Here is a 19046-nt window from a genome sequence, read left to right on the forward strand (position 1 = left end):
CGAAAAGATAAGCGAAAGAGAGCAATTTCGGAACTGCAACGGAAAGCTGAACAGAGCAAACATACTTTCAAAAAGTGGATCACTTCTACAACTACAGCCGCTAGTTTTGTGGCAGCTCAAGAGATCGTAAGGAGGGGTAAGCCGTTCACAGACGGAGAATACATGAAAGAATCGTTCATAAAAATATCAGAGCATCTATTCTCCGACTTTAAAAACAAACGGGAAATTGTTCAGAAAATGCAAGCTGCATTTAGAGAAAGATTCAGTGAGTTCAGAAAGGAAAAACACAGACTCTCTCCTTCCCTGTCACACCCCTGGACATCGACCCATCCCTGCTGAACAGATCCGCATTCACAGGAGTGAGTAAGTAAGCCCGATCTAGAAATTGAACTGGACGACATAGCAGATAAAGATTAATGGGTGTCCAAGTTCAAATGCCTGACAGCGGATCTTGAAGAAGTCGCCCGTCAGAAGGCTACTCTCGCTAAAGAGCACAAATGGACTGATATTGAAAACCTCCCCAAACCCGACAAATTTGTTTTCGACACATGGAGTGCCATTCCCGAAACGTATATGAACATGAAAAAATATGCATTTGGAGTCCTGTCCGTCTTTGGCTCAACATACTTAAGTGAGCAAGTTTTCTCAAGCATGAACTTCATAAAGTCCAAATATCGCTCCCGCCTCACACATGAGAGCCTGCAGTCCTGTGTGAAGGTCAAAGTCACATTGTACAGCCCCGACATAGAGATTATCAGCAGCGAACTTCAGAAACAGAAGTCACTTTAAACAGGTGACAACAATAGCATTTAATAAGCTATTATTTTTCAGAAAAACAAAACACATTCATTTCGGACCCGGAGCTGATGTAGGTTTTTTTGTATGTTCAGGTGCTGCAGTTGATTCAGCACACTGAAATGGAATTTAATGTTTACTTTTTTAAAGCTGCTAAGCTACAGCTAAATGTTTTATTTATATTAAAGTGGGCTAGTTTTTATTTTAATTTTACACAGGTATAGGAAGGACCCAAAATAGGCCTGCATAGTTCACTTTAATTTATTTCAAAGTAGCCCTACACATGCACACTGCACTTCTGTTTGTTGTATTCCGTGGTTGTAACATGTAAAATCTTAAAAAAGATTAAAACTTTTAAAAGTTTATCAGCTGTGTAATGTTTTGCGGCTCCAGACTATTTTTCTTTGGAGGAAGAGGGGGCAAAATGGCTCTTTTCATAGTGAAGGTTGCAGACCCCTGACCTAGACAAAAGCTGGGGTATCACCTTGGTAACCCCATGTACTTTTGGAACTGTGAGAGGAAAACAGCATGACTTTACAGACAGGAGTCCAATGCAGAACTCTACTTAAGTTTTTACTTTGTAAAAAAAAAAATTATTAACTGCTGATGATTTGTCTGTGCTGAAATTCCAAACAGAGAAACCTATCCTGACCTCATTAAAAAGATTCAGCATATTGGGACTTGCAAGATTACAAATATTGTTTTTACAGAAGTTCTGAAATAAAAGTGAAACTAATGAAATAGCAACAATTCAAAGAAAAAAAAAAATCTTAAAAGTTTGTATCCGGAAAACCAAACACGGGGGTTGGCGAAAGAAGCTATGTTATGTTGCGTTCTTTGCATAAATCACAGAAGATACTGCAACTGGACTAATGGGTAGGGATAATCATTAAGAGAGAAAGAGAGACACACACACACACACACTTAATGGACAAAAGTATAGGGATGTCTGACCATTACACAAACAGAGACTTTAATGACATTGCATTCAAATACATAGACTTGAATATGGAATTGGGTACCCCCTTTGCAGCTGTAACAGCTTCCACTCTTCTTGGAAGGCTTTCCACAAGATTTTGGAGTGTTTCTGTGGCATTGGACTTGGTCATGTGAGGGTTGCATGCAGCTGCTTGGACATGAAAACCCATTCCATGAAGCCTCTGCCACACTGTTTTTGTGCTTACATTAATGCCAATAGAAGTTTGGAACTCTTCTGCTATGGAATCAGCAGCTCATTGGCGACTTTTACGCACCATGCAACATAGCAGTCGTTGACCCCACTCTGTGACTTTACGTGATCTTCTGGTTTGTGGTTGAGTTGATGTTGTTCCTAGTTTTCACTTCAGCATGCTTATTTGTGTTTCAATTGAGTGAATGGCATGGCCAATGAAGAATTTTCTATAGTTTATCTTTGAAAAACTCCAGTGTTGCCTTAGCAGTATGGTTGGGTCATTATCTTGTTGTAGGATGAAGCACAGTCCAATGGAGGTGTTTACTAGAACCTGAACAGATAAGATGTTTCTGTACACCTCAAAATTCATTGTGCTACTGCCGTCAGCAGTTCCATCATCAATGAAGATAAGTGTGGCAGGACTTGTACCAGCCATACATGCGCAAACCATTACACCCGCACCACCGTTTTTAACAGATCAGGTGGTATGCTTTGATCTATGTTAGGAAGCCGTAAGAGTCTTTTATTTTGACAGGATGATCTTTTTATAGGAGTAAGCACTCATACATTCATGACGTAGATCATCTTTAAATGAAATGCTGCCAATAAGGAATTAACAGAAATCACCGTGCTGCTTTCTATCAATGATAAACTAATGTTTTATGGGGCAAGAAAATGATCACCCCTGACAGATATGCTTAATCAGTAGTATGCGTGACCGACAGTTTGCGAATTTCATTGTATACATGTGTGAGTGGTTTTGTCAGTTTTACTATAAAAAGAGTTAAACATAGTTATCTGTGAAACAGGAATATTCTCATCATTATGATCCCTGATCAACATTCAGAAGAAACAGTGCAACTCCAGCGTTTTCCTCCATAACGCCCTTTCAGCAAACATCACTCTTATTCTTTCTGATGTAACAAGGTTTCTCTTCTTAAGATGGATGGAATCCTTTTTGGGAACAAAAATAATTGGATGGAGGCAGATTTCTGTTTCAAAAAAAGGCTGTATTCGCTGTAGCTGCTAGCACATGGTCAAGCAAAATCAAAACAATGGCAATCTTGCTTCCTCTCACATATCCTCCCGGATCTTGAATACTTAATTTTATAAACACTACTTTCTAACACATTACAACTTAACAGGGAAATGAACATTGCAAATCTAACTGTAGATATATTTTTATCCCCCTTCTAATATAATGAACATTTACTTCTCTAATTTAATCCTTAACTGACAACATAACTTTACAATGCTGCCAATGATAAATAACAGAAATTGCTGTGTGGCTTTCGGTCAATGATAAACAAACGTTTCATGAGGTTGAAAAATGGGACCTACTGCGGTTGCAATCAATTCTTTTTCATAACTCGGCTTTTGAGAAGAACCTGTCATGAGAGGAACAAGAGAAAATGAGGTGCAACGAGCTGGGACAGGATGGAGTGGGGCGAGGAGGTGGGTATCAGTGTGAATGTTTTAAATAATGAAAGAAAAAAAAGTGATTTGGAATCGATGACCCCCAACCAAGATGGCTTGCGAAATAAAATGTGACTGACAGGCATATATGCTTCTTGTATAAAATATGTACAATAATGACAACGATGTTGAAGCAGTGATGAAGCGAAACAGCGATGCTAAACTTACCGCGCTGTACCTGCCAGTAAATCCCAAACATTCTATTCAAACCGATGTATATATCTGAACCAACCTATATATCCAAACGGATATACTGTATCTCAACCAATATATATATATATATATACTAGCAAAATACCCGCGCTTCGCAGCGGAGAAGTAGTGTGTTAAAGAGGTTATGCAAAAAAAAGGAAACATTTTAAAAATAACGTAACATGATTGTCAATGTAATTGTGTTGTCATTGTTATAACTGTTGCTGTCTTTTATATATATACATATATATATATATATATATATATATATATATATATATATATATATATTATATATATATATATATATTATATATATATATATATATATATATATTATATATATAATATACACATCTACATATATATACACACATACATAAACACACACATAAGACTTACTGACTGAAACGGGCTTTCATTGACAATCATGTTACGTTATTTTTAAAATGTTTCCTTTTTTTTTCATAACCTCTTTAACACACTACTTCTCCGCTGCGAAGCGCGGGTATTTTGCTAGTATATATATATATATATATATATATATATATACATACATATACACACATGCATGCAGTTTTAATAACACAGAAATCAATATAAACATTAACATCATTATCATATGAGAATATGAAGTAATATATAAGAAGCACATTTCATATAAATATAAATTATTAAACAGTAAAATGTTCTTCTGTAATTTGCTACCGTGGCAATTTGTGTGTCTGTCCAGGATTTTAAATGACCTGTAGCTCGCAAACCGTTTCACCTATACACTTGAAATGTGGTACACATATAGTACGTCACGTCTACTATCCGCTTTATGGGTGATGATTGTTTTACTCTTTTTATGTTTATTTTATTTTATTGTAGAATCAACTCCTATCTGCGCACAGCAGGGCAGCCGTGGGCGGATGCGTATGGTGTATTCACTCCATGTTATCGTGCATTGCGCTGTCACTGGTATTTTGATAAAAGAATTTGAACAACATATAAGAAGCGTATAAATTATTAAACAGTAAAACATTAACATTTAAGAAGTAAAGTTACATTAAGTACTACTGCAGTGCCTTCGGGTATACCTCATTTTTTGTTTGCCCATTACATGCTTAAATGTATAAATTTTTTGGTGCACCTACCCAAGAACACGCGACATATAACCGAGCGTGGGAGAAGCATGGATTTTAAACACGCGTTGAGTTGATCTGCTGGTCTCCCTCGTGGAATAACTGGTAATGTTTGACTAAAATCTACAGCGAGTAAAACGACATTACCTCCTATTTTTTTTTTTTTACGATCTCTGAGATCTTGCTTTTTTCGGTTCAAGGCTTCATAAGCTCTTTTATGTTGTATGGTGTACTTATCCCAAACCATCATCTTTGAATGTTGCAAGACTTTCGCCTTGTATGTAGATCGGGGTAATTACATTCATTGCATTCCTAGTCTGAATCACAATGTGATTGTATGGGTGGTTACCTGGCACTGTAGGGTTGCCACCCGTCCTTTAAAATACGGAATGGTGCCGCGTTTGAGAATGAAATTGCGCGTCCCGTTTTGAATCAATACTGGACGGGATTTATCCCGTATTTTTTTTATAATTTTTTTTTTAAAGCAGCGTCTCATGCAAATCATCCCACACGCATTTTATGAAGATGCCTCCTTTCCTACTTTTGATTGGGTAATACTTGATGTCATCGTTAGTTTGATTGGTGTTTTTAACTGTCCACTGAGGAGGACGTGTCTTTTAAGTACAGTCTGCAAAGTGTTGGCACTGAGATGTGGCGTCAGCGCCATAGCTGAAGCCCCTAACGTTGCGGTCAGCAAGTCGGCTAACATCCGCCATGTGCCGTCTTTCAGTTGTGAGAAGCAGATCATAGAATGGTTGAAACTGTTGCCCCTAACGTTGCGCCACGGCGTGTGGTTCGTTTATACCTCGTGTCTTCTCATTAAAGTTTTATCTCGCGAATATGTTATTGCAATCCGCAGCGGGAGCGTTTCTATAAAGTTAATTTAAACTTACGTTTTACACCGTGCTTTGTTTCCCTTATGAACATGCTTGTATGGTTAAGTCGCTCCGTTCTCAATTGTTTAATTAATTTTTTTGCTGTTCGCTGTTTGCGGCTCTTCCTCCATTTCCCCCTACTTCGTTCTTTTCTCTCGCGAATATGTTATTGCAATCCTTAACGGGAGCGTTTCAATAAACTGATTGAAAATAGTTTTGCATTTACCTTTTTAGTAAAAGGCGAGCTTTTAAGCCTGAGAAATCACCCCGTAAATGCACACGTTTAATTGCACATGTGTTAATATGTATGGTTACACAGTATTAAAAGACAGTGAACAACGTCAGTTACCTTTGTTCCCGCGTTTGATAAAAGGTGAGCTTTTAAGCCTGAGAAATCACCCCGTAAATGCACACGTTTAATTGCACATGTGTTAATATGTATGCTTACACAGTATTAAAAGACAGTCAAAAATTAACGTCATTTACCTTCGTTCCCGCGTGTGACTCGTGCTGTAAATCTCTTCCTTGTTTTTAGTTCACGTGATTACGTAGGAGGCGTGATGACGCGATACGTGACTCCGCCTCCTCCATTACAGTGTATGGACAAAAAATATGTTCCAGTTATGACCATTACGCTTTGAATTTCGAAATGAAACCTGCCTAACTTTTGTAAGTAAGCTGTAAGGAATGAGCCTGCCAAATTTCAGCCTTCCACCTCACTCACCCACTCACTCACTCATCACTAATTCTCCAACTTCCCGTGTAGGTGTAAGGCTGAAATTTGGCAGGCTCATTCCTTACAGCTTACTTACAAAAGTTAGGCAGGTTTCATTTCGAAATTCTACATGTAATGGTCATAACTGGAACCTCTTTTTTGTCCATATACTATAATGGAGGAGGTGGAGTCACGTATCGCGTCATCACGCCTCCTACGTAATTACGTGAACTGAAAACAAGGAGGAGCCCCAAAGAGTGCTGAAGAAAACATTCTCTGTCAACCCCCACACTCCCCCCGCCCTTCCGCACATCACGGCATTTTCGTTAATGAAGTGAGGTAATACTCCAGCTCCACCTTCTTCACAAGTTCGTTCACCAAATTATTTGTCAATTATATTTCACAGTAAGAATTTACAGCACGACTCAAAAGCGGGAATGAAGGTAAATGACGTTAATTGTTGAGTGTCTTTTAATATTGTATAAGCATATATATTAACACATGTGCAATTAAACGTGTGCATTTATGGGGTGATTTCTCAGGCTTAAAAGCTCGCCTTTTATTAAAAAGGTAAATGCAAACTGTTTTCATTCTGAAGGGCACAAACCACGTTGGATTTCAGCCGTTAAACGCGCAAAAATGTCGGTACACCAGATAAATAAGCGCAACATATTATCAGTTGTATGCTTACAATACATATAGAAATGTGTTAATCGTTAACTAATAGTATGGGATGGTGTTTTTCGACTCAGCTACAGATGCTGATGGAGACCAGAACTGCTTTGGAAAAATATGAATGCCTTGGGGCTGATCTGGAAGAAGGTAGCGCAGCTCCTTGATTTAAACGATTCCATGTCTTGGTGGGTTTGCGTAGCTTATTGTCAATATCTTTACACCTGTTTTTAAGACTTATTGACTGAAACGGGCTTTCACAAAAAAAGTTAGAGCTTTGCTACAGGATACACCCTCCACAAGTTAAGGAAGTAAAAATAAAGGAATATATTTCTGTTTTATTTAAACCTTTTAAGTTCGTATGCATAGCCCCATTTGGCTGTTTTAGTTTTTTTTTTTTTTCTTTCTTCAGTAATATTTAATCTCCTTAAAGAAAAACAACATATGCATTTTACTTTTATTTTATCTCTTTAGTAATATTTTAGTGTAAAAGGATAACCAGTATTTAAACCTTTTATGTTACTTTATAAAGTTATTTTACACAATGTTGAAAAATTAATAAGAAAGCTACATATTTTGGCAGCTGCTGCTTTAATTTTCAATGAAATGAAAAAAGCTCTCCAAGAGAAAACCTCAATGAAGAAGAAACACTATCTAAAAAGGAGAAACCCTCATTTATAAAGGTTTGCTGCAGATGACTTAACTGAAAATAAATGAATAGTTCCTATGTGTATAATACATATTTATCTATTTTACTTATGCCTTTATTCCAGCAACTTGCAACATCTGAGGTACAATTTGTTACATTACTTTTGTTTTTTGCAGCACAGGCAGGTGAAGTGACTTCCTCAGGGTCACACAGCGGTGTCAGTACCAGGATTTGAACTGACAAGCTCCGGGTTTGCTGAAATATTACTGAAGAAAGAAAAAAATGAAAATGGGCAAATGGGGCTATGCATACAAATGTCCATCCATCCATTATCCAACCCGCTATATCCTAAATACAGGAGCCAATCCCTGCCAACACAGGGCACAAGGCAGGAAACAAACCCTGGGCAAGGTGCCAGCCCACCGCAGGGTGCACTCACCCACACACACACCAGGGACAATTTAGAATCGCCAGTGCAGCTAACCTGCATGTCTTTGGACTGTGGAAGGAAACCAGAGTACCCGGAGGAAACCAGACAGACACGGGGAGAACATTCAAACTCCACGCAGGGAAGCGAACCTGGGTCTCCTAACTGGCACCTTTCACTGCGCCACCATGCCGCCCGCATACAAACTTAAAAGGTTTAAATAAAACAGAAATATATACCTTTATTTTTACTTCCTTAACTTGTGGAGGGTGTATCCTGTAGCAAAGCTCTAACTTTTTTCATGAAAGCCCCTTTCAGTCAATAAGCCTTAAAAACAGGTGTAAAGCTAAACTTGCTGCACTGCTATTCAATTACACTTGCCTAACGCCTCTCTTAAGGGGAGATACTGTGGGATCTGGGCATCAGTCAAAGCACCAATCACAGGCCCGATTAGAAAGCGGGAAGCTGTGATTTGTCGTCTCCCTCCCATGTAACAATCACAGCCCGTGTTACAACGCACTATGTATGTATGTATGTGTATATGTATATGTGTGTGTGTATGTATGTGTGTGTATGTATGTGTATATATATGTTGATATGTGTATATACATATATATATATATATATATATATATATATATATATATATATATATATATATATATATATATATATATATGTGAATGTGTATATGTGTGTATATATATATATATATATATGTATATATGTATATGTAGATATGTGTATATGTAGATATGTATATATGTATATGTATATATATGTTTACATAACCTCTTTAACACACTACGTCTCCGCTGCGAAGCGCGGGTATTTTGCTAGTATATATCTAAACCAATGTATTTCAATCAATATACTGTATATATAATAATAATAATAATAATTCATTACATTTATCTCAACCAATGTATATATCTGAAAGGATGTATTCATGCCAATGTATATATCCAAACCTATGTATTTCATCCAATGTATATATATCGGAAAGGGTCAATACAAACCAATTTATATACATCTCAACCAATGTATATATCTGAATAGATGTATTCAAACCAATGTATATATCTAAACCAATGTATCTCAACCAATGTATATATCTGAACGGATGTATTCAAACCAATGTATCTGAACCGATACATATCTGAATAAATTTATATATTTAAGAACCAATCCTTTCTTCCTGGATGGGCCCTTATAAATGTCAGTTTTGAAGAGCAGAGGCCCCTGTTTGATTTATGCAGTCAATCTGGAAAAGGACTCTTAGGCTTAGTTCTGACCATTACAGTAACCCTAGGTGAGTTGTCTCTTTGTTTTTGTTGTCCCTCTTTATACTCCTTCTGGCCTATGTGATGTGAATGGGCCATCTTTTTACCTCCCATTTGACCTGTTCTTTGCTAGGATGTCTTTTGTCATGTTGTTAGATCACCTGTGACATGCACCTAACACAAAAAGTACCAACTAAACTCTTAAGTTCTTTTGTAAATGGCGAACAGGAAGATACAGTTAGGTCCATAAATATTTGGACAGAGACAACTTTTTTTAACACAGACAGAGACTAAGCATTTTTTAACACAATCCCTTCATTTCAGGGGTTCAAATTTAATTGGACAATTGACTCAAAGGCTATTTCATGGGCAGGTGTGGGCAAGTCTGTCATTATGTCATTATCAATTAAGCAGATAAAAGGCCTGGAGTTGATTTGATTTGTGGTGCTTGCATGTGGAAGATTTTGCTGTGAACAGACAACATGCGGTCAAAGGAGCTCTCCATGCAGGTGAACGAAGCCATCCTTAAGCTGTAAAAACAGAAAAAACCCATCCGAGAAATTGCTACAATATTACGAGTGGCAAAATCTACAGTTTGGTACATCCTGAGAAAGAAAGCAAGCACTGGTGAACTCGGCAACGCAAAAAGACCTGGACGTCCACGGAAGAGAACAGTGGCGGATGATCGCAGAATCAATTCAATGGTGAATAGAAACCCCTTCACAGCAGCCAACCAAGTGAACAACACTCTCCAGGGGGTAGGCGTATCGATATCCAAGTCTACCATAAAGAGAAGACTGCATGAAAGTAAATACATAGGGTGCACTGCAAGGTGCAAGCCACTCATAAGCATCAAGAATAGAAAGGCTAGATTGGACTTTGCTAAAGAACATCTAAAAAAGCCAGCACAGTTCTGGAAAAACATTCTTTGGACAGATGAAACCAAGATCAACCTCTACCAGAATGATGGCAAGAAAAAAGTATGGAGAAGGCGTGGAACAGCTCATTATCCAAAGCATACCACATCATCTGTAAAACACGGTGGAGGCAGTGTGATGGCTTGGGCGTGCATGGCTGCCAGTGGCACTGGGACACTAGTGTTTATTGATGATATGGCACAGGAAGCAGCCGAATGAATTCTGAGGTGTTCAGAGACATACTATCTGCTCAAATCCAGCTAAATGCAGTCAAATTGATTGGGCGGCGTTTCATGATACAGATGGACAATGACCCAAAACATACAGCCAAAGCAACCCAGGAGTTTATTAAAGCAAAGAAATGGAAAATTCTTGAATGGCCAAGTCAGTCACCTGATCTTAACCCAATTGAGCATGCATTTCACTTGTTGAAGACTAAACTTTGGACAGAAAGGCCCACAAACAAACAGCAACTGAAAGCCGCTGCAGTAAAGGCCTGGCAGAGCATTAAAAAGGAGGAAACCCAGCATCTGGTGATGTCCATGAGTTCAAGACTTCAGGCTGTCATTGCCAGCAAAGGGTTTTCAACCAAGTATTAGAAATGAACATTTTATTTCCAGTTATTTAATTTGTCCAATTACTTTTGAGCCCCTGAAATGAAGAGATTGTGTTAAAAAAATGCTTTATTTGCCTCACATTTGTATGCAATCGTTTTGTTCACCCCACTGAATTAAAGCTGAAAGTCTGCACTTCAACTGTATCTGAGTTGTTTCATTTAAAATTCTATGTGGTAATGTACGGAACCAAAATTAGAAAAAAGTTGTCTCTGTCCAAATATTTATGGACCTAACTGTATGTCAAAACCAGTTATGTAGTTGTCACTGTATTTATGGCTACTTGCTGACTGGGACTGTTTTTTATTTTCACCTCTTTACTTCAACACTACTTACTTCACTAGTAAAACAGTTGATATTTTTACAGTGTTCTCAAAACAGAGGCAAGTTACCACATAAATTCAAGGTCAATTCCGCACTAAACTTCAAACAGTCTGGCTATAGGAAATAATTTGCATTGCTTTTAAGTTTCCCTAGAACACACTGGGAAAGCCAAACTGCTGTTTAATTTGACAGTTCTTTCAGGCTTTTCAGTATGTTTACCTGAAACATGTCAGTTGAAAGGTTAAAGCATTCTCCATAGAGGATCACTCTCTGGTACTTCTGGATACTTTTCTAGGGTATGTCCTGAGTGATGCCATCCTGTGCCCACTCTGAAATGAGGGCAGAACAGATTCTGAGGCATCAATGGTTCTTGCCCTCCTTCCTAGTAGTTTCTCTGTTGCTCACCACTTACAAAGAAAATTCTGACAATATTTGTTAGATAACACAGCAGTTGTATAACTTTTGAGTATTAAAATGAACTTTTATTAATATGCTGTATATTATAAATTGATGTCTAAGTCTTAAGATAACATTTAACAATTAAAATCATATGACAATCATAGAAATTACCATTGCAGTAAATGCTTTGTGCAGTTTTTTTTTCTCCCAGCATCAAGGAATTATTTTTATTTGCATTATTGATTCATTTTCTTAGGATGACCTATTTTTACTTTTATTTCTCCTCTTTGGAAGGCCCCTTGTTATTTATTGAACAGTGTGGAAAATCTAGTCTTGGTTATGTTAGTTATAAGTAAAAAGTGTCTGTCTATATTTGGTTGTGCTTTGCACACCATGCAGTACCTTGAAAATGAAATTATCTTATCTATTCACAAACACTTGAAACAGCAATTTTTGTAGTAGCTATTATTTTAGAAAAATTGAAAAGACACTAAATAAATGGTTGATGCATATAATATCCAAGATCAAATTCAGCATGGTTGTCATGTTTTCACAAAACACATTTCTTACTTTCATGTCTTCCACAGACTAGTAAAAGTTGTACAGTTTTACCAAAAGTCAATTAATATATCACTATACATTAGAACTATAGACTAATATATAAAGACAACTTCACGAGCACACCTGATCCATGTTAATATAAGCAGCTGTTGAGTAGGCTATATACCCATTGATAAAAAGTGACCCTGAATTTAGCTATGCGAGTGTCCTGTGCCATTTCCCAAAATAATGAGAAAAAGCATTCCAACGTATAATGTATTGTGAAAAAATAACAGCAAAAGTACAATATAAACATTTTACCTCACCACATGTAACCCTGTTTAATTTTGTATTGGCAAATTGAAGTAGAAAAAATTGTGTCTTATAGCACCAGTGTGCCTTCCTCAATGGTTATCTGATGACTGATGCCTTTTAAATTCTTGAGGCCAAAATAGGCTGGTGTAGAGGTCGGAGCCAGATGAGGTCAGTGGTTCTCTTCCATAACCTGGTCTTTCTGGCTAATGGTGGAATAGAGAAACTTGTAAGTGGTGCTGCTACATCCTAATTCTTCCCTGGTGTTCCTCTTATATCACTCCCTATAAAAAGATGCATTATACTCACTCATCTGATAGTTTGTATGCAGCAAACATAGTTAAGACTACAAATTATTTCTTCAGTTTAAGTATTATAACTGAAATGTATTAATATTAGTTTTATTTTTGTATGTTTTCTCCCAGGTACTATTTAGGTCGTCAACCTGTCATCTTGGTTTCTGATCCTGACATGATTAAACAAATTCTAATTAAAGATTTTAATAATTTTCCTAATAGAACGGTAAGTTAAAACTATTCTTTTCTAAGGGTTTTCTTTACAATCAGAAAAAATTATAAAGTGAATTTATTAATTTTCTCAGTCACAGAATGACAGGTAAAAATGTTTAATTAGAAACACTTAGTGTAGTGCACAGTACTATGTGAAATTTCTTACTATATGCCAAATGTAATAGCACATTGAAAATATATTTTAACTTTTGAACAATACAGCCATGTTTATGCATTCTTATTAAATATTAGTTTTGCCACTACTTTGTGCCCTATATGTTAATATTAGTATACACATATGAATGCAAATAAATTATTAACGTTAGTGTAGGGTTGCATCAGCGTGCATCTGCAAAGGAATAAAAAGGTTACAATTTGCTTCTGCACTGAAAAGAAAAGAAGGTTAAAGATACAATGTTTCAGCTGTACAACTGAAAAAGAACAAGTAGGTAACATATGTAGGAGTGGAAGGAAGGGAGCAAAGTCAGAGGAGACAAAAGGACACAATGAACCTTTAATTAATCTACATTTAATTTTTCCTTTAAAGCATTTCAAAATGACTAAAAAACCTCTGAGTGAAAGCATTCTCCTACTTCGTGATGAGAGATGGAAGAAAGTCCGAAGTGTTCTGACTCCAACGTTCAGTGCAGCAAAAATGAAGGAGGCAAGACGATTTATGCTTTTTCATAAATGACACTCCCCATCTTCTTCCCACATTCTGCCAAATTTTACTCTATCTTGATTCCTGTGAAGTTCATCTTCTGAAATGATGTGTGGGTTGGAGTTATGTATCATGTCATAAAAGTAAACTGAATGCCACCCCAAATTACTATTACATGTTCGGTGAATGATTTTTGCAATTCAGGCAAAACTGCAAATTTTCATACTTCAGATGATTTTAGGCAACAATTTAACACTCCTTACAAGTACATGCTTCATAACACATTGGCCATAATTTAATGATTCTGTAATATAAAATTTAACAAATGCAGAAAACTGCCTTTTTAAAAACAATAAGGATAATGAATAAGGAAAATTAAGTATTTTTCCATAATAATGAAGAATACTCTTATTTCTGCTTGAAAATTCTAAGTACTAAATGGTAACACCCATGACACGATCCAGATCTGGCCCAATACATCAAAATACAGATGGTGGTGGGAAATGAAATGATATCCCAACTTAACAGCCTCCTGAATGTTCTGAAAAGTTTAGTCCTACTGTGATCCAGTTGTTAAGTGAAGATGTGTAGTAGTTGGAAGCGCTCCCCAGATGATGAAGTTTCCTAATCCAGACCAAACCACATGTCAAATCAGGCACAAGACAAGAACAAAAATCCAGAGAAAACTAATCTGATGGGTGAATGTAATTGTAATCCAATTAAATACGGCAGCAGTGAAAGCAGTGACAAAACAAAATGCAGTAGACTATCACTCTCTGCAAGTTTCTAATGACTTACTTTTAAATCCAGTACCTAACCTTATTTCTTTCCAGCAACACCCATTCACAAACTAAAGTTGCCCAATGGCACTTCTGGGAATTGCAGTCCATTTTAAGTAGAGCTACTAGAGACCAGATTAAAAAAATCAGATGTCTAGTAGACTATAAATGGTGTCAGGAACTTAGATATGAAGTCAAATGTTGAAACACAGCCACATTATAAAATAGAAGAAATCTGAAGATAATTTGATATCTGACAGAAAGCCAGTGATGACACTCAGGGAGACAGTTGGTCAGTTTTTCCATGGCAAATGTGCATCTGGAAGTGATTTTCACATATAATTGGGTGCAATGAGGTCAGTAGAGTGTTATGGACAAAAAGTGTCAAAAACAACACATATGCTTTGGTGAGGAATGAGATCCATAGTGACTGGTGGAGTTTTACAATGAGTCACATCCGTGTTGGCATGTTTGAGGATGGGAATATGAGATTCCCAATAACTGGCATGATTGTGGCTGCTGTCACTGGGTGGCAGTTATGTTAATTCCTGTTTCCCACAGTGTGGTGCTTATGAGGTGATGCTCATATTGGAGTTTGTTGGAAACCACCAGGGAGACCTAGTCCCATCCTCTAAACCATTAGGTGGAAGCTGTGATTTATAAGAAGAAACTCATGGGAAGCTGCTATCAACCGTAAAACCTGTCTGTTTTGTCTAGCTGTTTCATAGAAAATTCAAGGTTTTGGTACAACTATCACCTGGTGGTCCTATTACTATAAAAGTAATTCCTAAGATAATGCATATAAGTAAAGTTCAGATAAAGTATAATTGGCTACTCCTAAAGCAATTTAAATTTAAAATGTGTTCGAAGGGCAAGACTTCTTGGACAGGAAATAAGAGACGTTGAGGAAGGTGAAAACTGACAATGAAGGCGAGGAGAAGAAGGGAAGCTGCTTTCACTTCTAGACTTAAACACCAGATAAATAGCTTCAGCTTAAGCTTCTGTTATGAAAACTAGCTCCAGATTTATCAAGTCTCAAATTCAAATTAGCCTCTGGGTGATAATAGCAAAATAAATGCAAATGGTCCCTGTTATAACCTAATACCACAAGTATTTATAAATTACTCATAAATGACCTGGCTCTACAATGAGATTTTCTTTATTGGTATACACAATTTGTACTGTGACTGTGTAGCATTTTCTTCTTATGAGTAATCCATTGATATCCCATCTTTATGTTGAAGAGTGACATTTGCTTTTCTTGTCAACCTTTGCCATTCACTGCAGTCACTATTATTTAAACTGAATAATCTCTCTGTGATGTAAATTCATTTGTCGGATTTGATGAATAAGTTTTCTATTTCTTGGGTAGCAACAGCAGTATGCATTGATTTTCATTTGCCCTGGTTTTCCTGCAAAGAAAACTATTTGTCATTTTTCATTAGCTAATTATATTTTTTTAATCATTCCAGTTCTATCATATTTAACATCTAAAGCAGAGATTAGTTTGTAAGCATACCATAGTTAGTTCTCATAATGCCTTACCACTAGATGTGTGCATGTGTGGTAAAATTTATAGAAGGTTTTTAATGATATATTAACAAATATGTCCAAAACCATTTCTTTCATTTTAGTACAAATTTGGAAATATGGCAAAGCCTTAAAAGTACCTATTGTTAGGGGAAAACAATTGTGAAAAACTGCATAGGCCTTTTAGAATATGCCAAAGTAAATCTCACAACTTAGTCCTTTTTTTCAAGTTATGTTAATAGCTTGTGTCATCACTTGAATAAACAGTAGCGATATGTTGGCACACAAAAAAATAACCGCACATATGTTAAGGAGCCCCTCCCTAGTTTTAGCATTATCAAAATGAGTGAGGCAAAGTTGTGTTTTATTAATTATCTTTATTCACACAGGAGAAAAGAGTTAATTGAATCAGCATATTTGATTGTAGAGCTGTATGTTCGTAAAGGCTGCTTTAAGTAGATGTGTAAAGGATTCATTGAACAATATCCCTTTGTGTGTGCAATTACAAAACACACAATTGAATACCCTTTCTGTCTTTGCCCCAGAAGCTGACGCCAACATTGCAGACCATATACAGAAGGTCCACATAAATTGACATGGCAAATATCACAACAGATATGCCAGTTTGTACTCAGTGATTTGTGGGCTATTTTTTCATATGCCATCCAATCATATTTAATAGAGACAAAACAATGAGGTTTAGATAGTAGAGAGGCTTTGATATTATCTTTATTCATTGGGAAGAAACATTTATGATATAAAGATTTTGGCTTATTGTGCAACCAATGAAGCCAGCAATTAGAAATGTTGAAACTTTTAGATTTCAAGATGTGACAGTTTACCTGAAGGAGAGAGAATATGCCCCCTGTTCAAGATTATAGGCAAAGAGGCAATATTTTTTTGCCAGAATCTCTTTTTTTTTTTACACTTTTTCATTTTAAATTCAGTTCTCAATTCCAGCTTGGTGTAAAAATATTTTATTTTATGAATTAATTACATGAAAATTCTTTTTTTTCATGAGTGAGGGGAAAAAGGGTGGTGAGATTGACAGACAGATAGGGGTGGCGAGCACAGTTACGCGGTCATTAGACTGATCTGTAGTGTTGAAGAAGGAGTCAGAAGGTGAAACTGTCAATTTACAAGTCTATCTATATCCTTCTCCACACCTATGGTTATGAGCTTTGGGTAATGACCGAAAGAATGAGATTGAGGGTACAAGTGGCCAAAATGAGTTTTCTCCACAGTGTCGCTGTGCTCTCTCTTAGAGATAGGGTGAGAAGCGCAAATATCTGGGAGAGGCTCGGAGTAGAGCCATCTATAGGAGCTAGTGCTGGGTGGTATTACCAAAATTCTATATCACAGTATTTTTCAAAATTGTACCAGTTTCACAGTATTCAACGGTATTTTTTTCCCATGCTTGAGTTAACTACATTTTCCACTGCAATTACTGCAGTAGACTGGCTAAGAATAACCTGTTCCACTGTCATGAGAATTGTACATTGTACAAAAAAACATTTTAATGTGCACACAAGTATTAATACAGGTTTGCATGGCCCCATAACGTGGTAGTTTTCAAGGAGGGAGGTACTAATGAAGAGAAGGAATCACATTGCACGACAGTTGTTGTCAAAATATGAACCTTTTTATTGAACAAATTTTGTAAACAACTTAAACTAAAATTTTGACAACAAATTGTCAACCATCCAAAGAGGTATTTAGACTTAGTAAAATATCCAGAGGTGCTTGTCTAAAGTTTTATTGCACTGAACATGTCTTAGAAAAGGAATAAATGGTAAATATTTTTTGTAAACCAACTACACTTTCTGTTAATGTTAACAATCGCTGTCCACTGACACGTTAAAGTGACTTTTTAAACAACTTTACCATCATTAAACTGCATAATATTTAAACTAATAAATAATAACAATAAAATAAATAATATTGCAACTTCCAGTAATAATACTATTACTTCAAAACTTCAAGCCCAGGTACATTACACAGTATTCACCAAATTAAATTAAAACAAGTGCAACTTGGTGATGACATCTTTACCCACTGAACCGTTATTAAGGCAAATTGCATTAATATGGACGTTGCTTCAAGCTAAGCTATATACATCTCTTGTATATATATTTCTCTTCTGGTTCGTCCTGCTTCCACTTCAAAACCGGTCCTGCCCACACGCAGCCGACACGTCATTTCTCAATTCCTAGTCGTCCTCTTCCATGTCATGAACTATACTGGCCTGCTGAGCGTAATACATCCAACAAGTACTCGAGGTGCTGCCACAACGGTAAAGTAGCTTTACCAATTTTGCGGGAGCCACCTTTGTCTTTACAACAGCTTCTTACACAGCAAACATCAGAAGCTAAAAATTATCGTGAACACATTTGAGAATACAACTCTTCTCTAGCGTTTGCTTCCATGGGTGCACAGATAACTCAACCTCCTGGCCACGGACCATACTGTTTTAAAATACATGGCCAAATTTATCACCAAATCTCTCCACTATATGCTAACACTTCTACCTCTCCAGAATATGGACAGTTGTATGTTTTTGACACAGCTCAAGCTACTGAAGTATGCTTACAAAATAAAGCAAATTCTGCATGCAGCGAAAATGTACTTCTCCAGCTAGATTCCATGCTCAGAACCATCAACCCCTTCGCTAAATCATACAAACACATGCATGAAATCGCTCAGTCCAATGCAACAGCATCTGTACGAATGGTTTTCAAGGAAAACCCTAGGCAGGATTTACGGCGATACAATGCCCCAACATTGCAGCGATTTTCGTCAGAGAAGATGGTGAAACGCCTGCCAAAAGGGACATTTGCATCAATCCCATAGGCAACTCCTGTAAACAGATTTCCACGCTCAATATGAATTGCGATCTTATGGTTTACCCTCTTTTATTCCCTTATTCCCTTACATTGGCTGGCACAAAGATTTACAACATGTTCCCGATAAAAGAAGCGCCAAGTGAATAAGGCTTACTCAATGCCAATTTTACGTGTACAGATTAGCAATGAGGAATACATTTAGTATTTTGCACTCCAGCGGCAAACTATTCCAACAG

The 19046-nt window shown here is 36.8% G+C and overlaps 1 protein-coding gene across 4 annotated transcripts in view; it reads left to right on the forward strand.

Moving 5' to 3' along the window:
* tbxas1 (thromboxane A synthase 1 (platelet)) overlaps positions 1 to 19046 on the forward strand; it is a 379177-nt gene that overhangs the window by 247408 nt on the left and 112723 nt on the right. For 3 of the 4 annotated variants that reach the window (XM_028810450.2, XM_051935311.1, XM_051935317.1), the window contains 2 exons: positions 12914 to 13010; positions 13545 to 13661. In XM_028810450.2, the coding sequence (XP_028666283.2) occupies positions 12914 to 13010; positions 13545 to 13661 (214 nt within the window). The remainder of the gene's footprint in view (positions 1 to 12913; positions 13011 to 13544; positions 13662 to 19046) is intronic. The other variant, XM_051935318.1, reaches the window with a different exon arrangement.

Source organism: Erpetoichthys calabaricus, chromosome 1, assembly GCF_900747795.2.
Source record: "Erpetoichthys calabaricus chromosome 1, fErpCal1.3, whole genome shotgun sequence".
Classification (NCBI taxonomy): domain Eukaryota; kingdom Metazoa; phylum Chordata; class Cladistia; order Polypteriformes; family Polypteridae; genus Erpetoichthys; species Erpetoichthys calabaricus.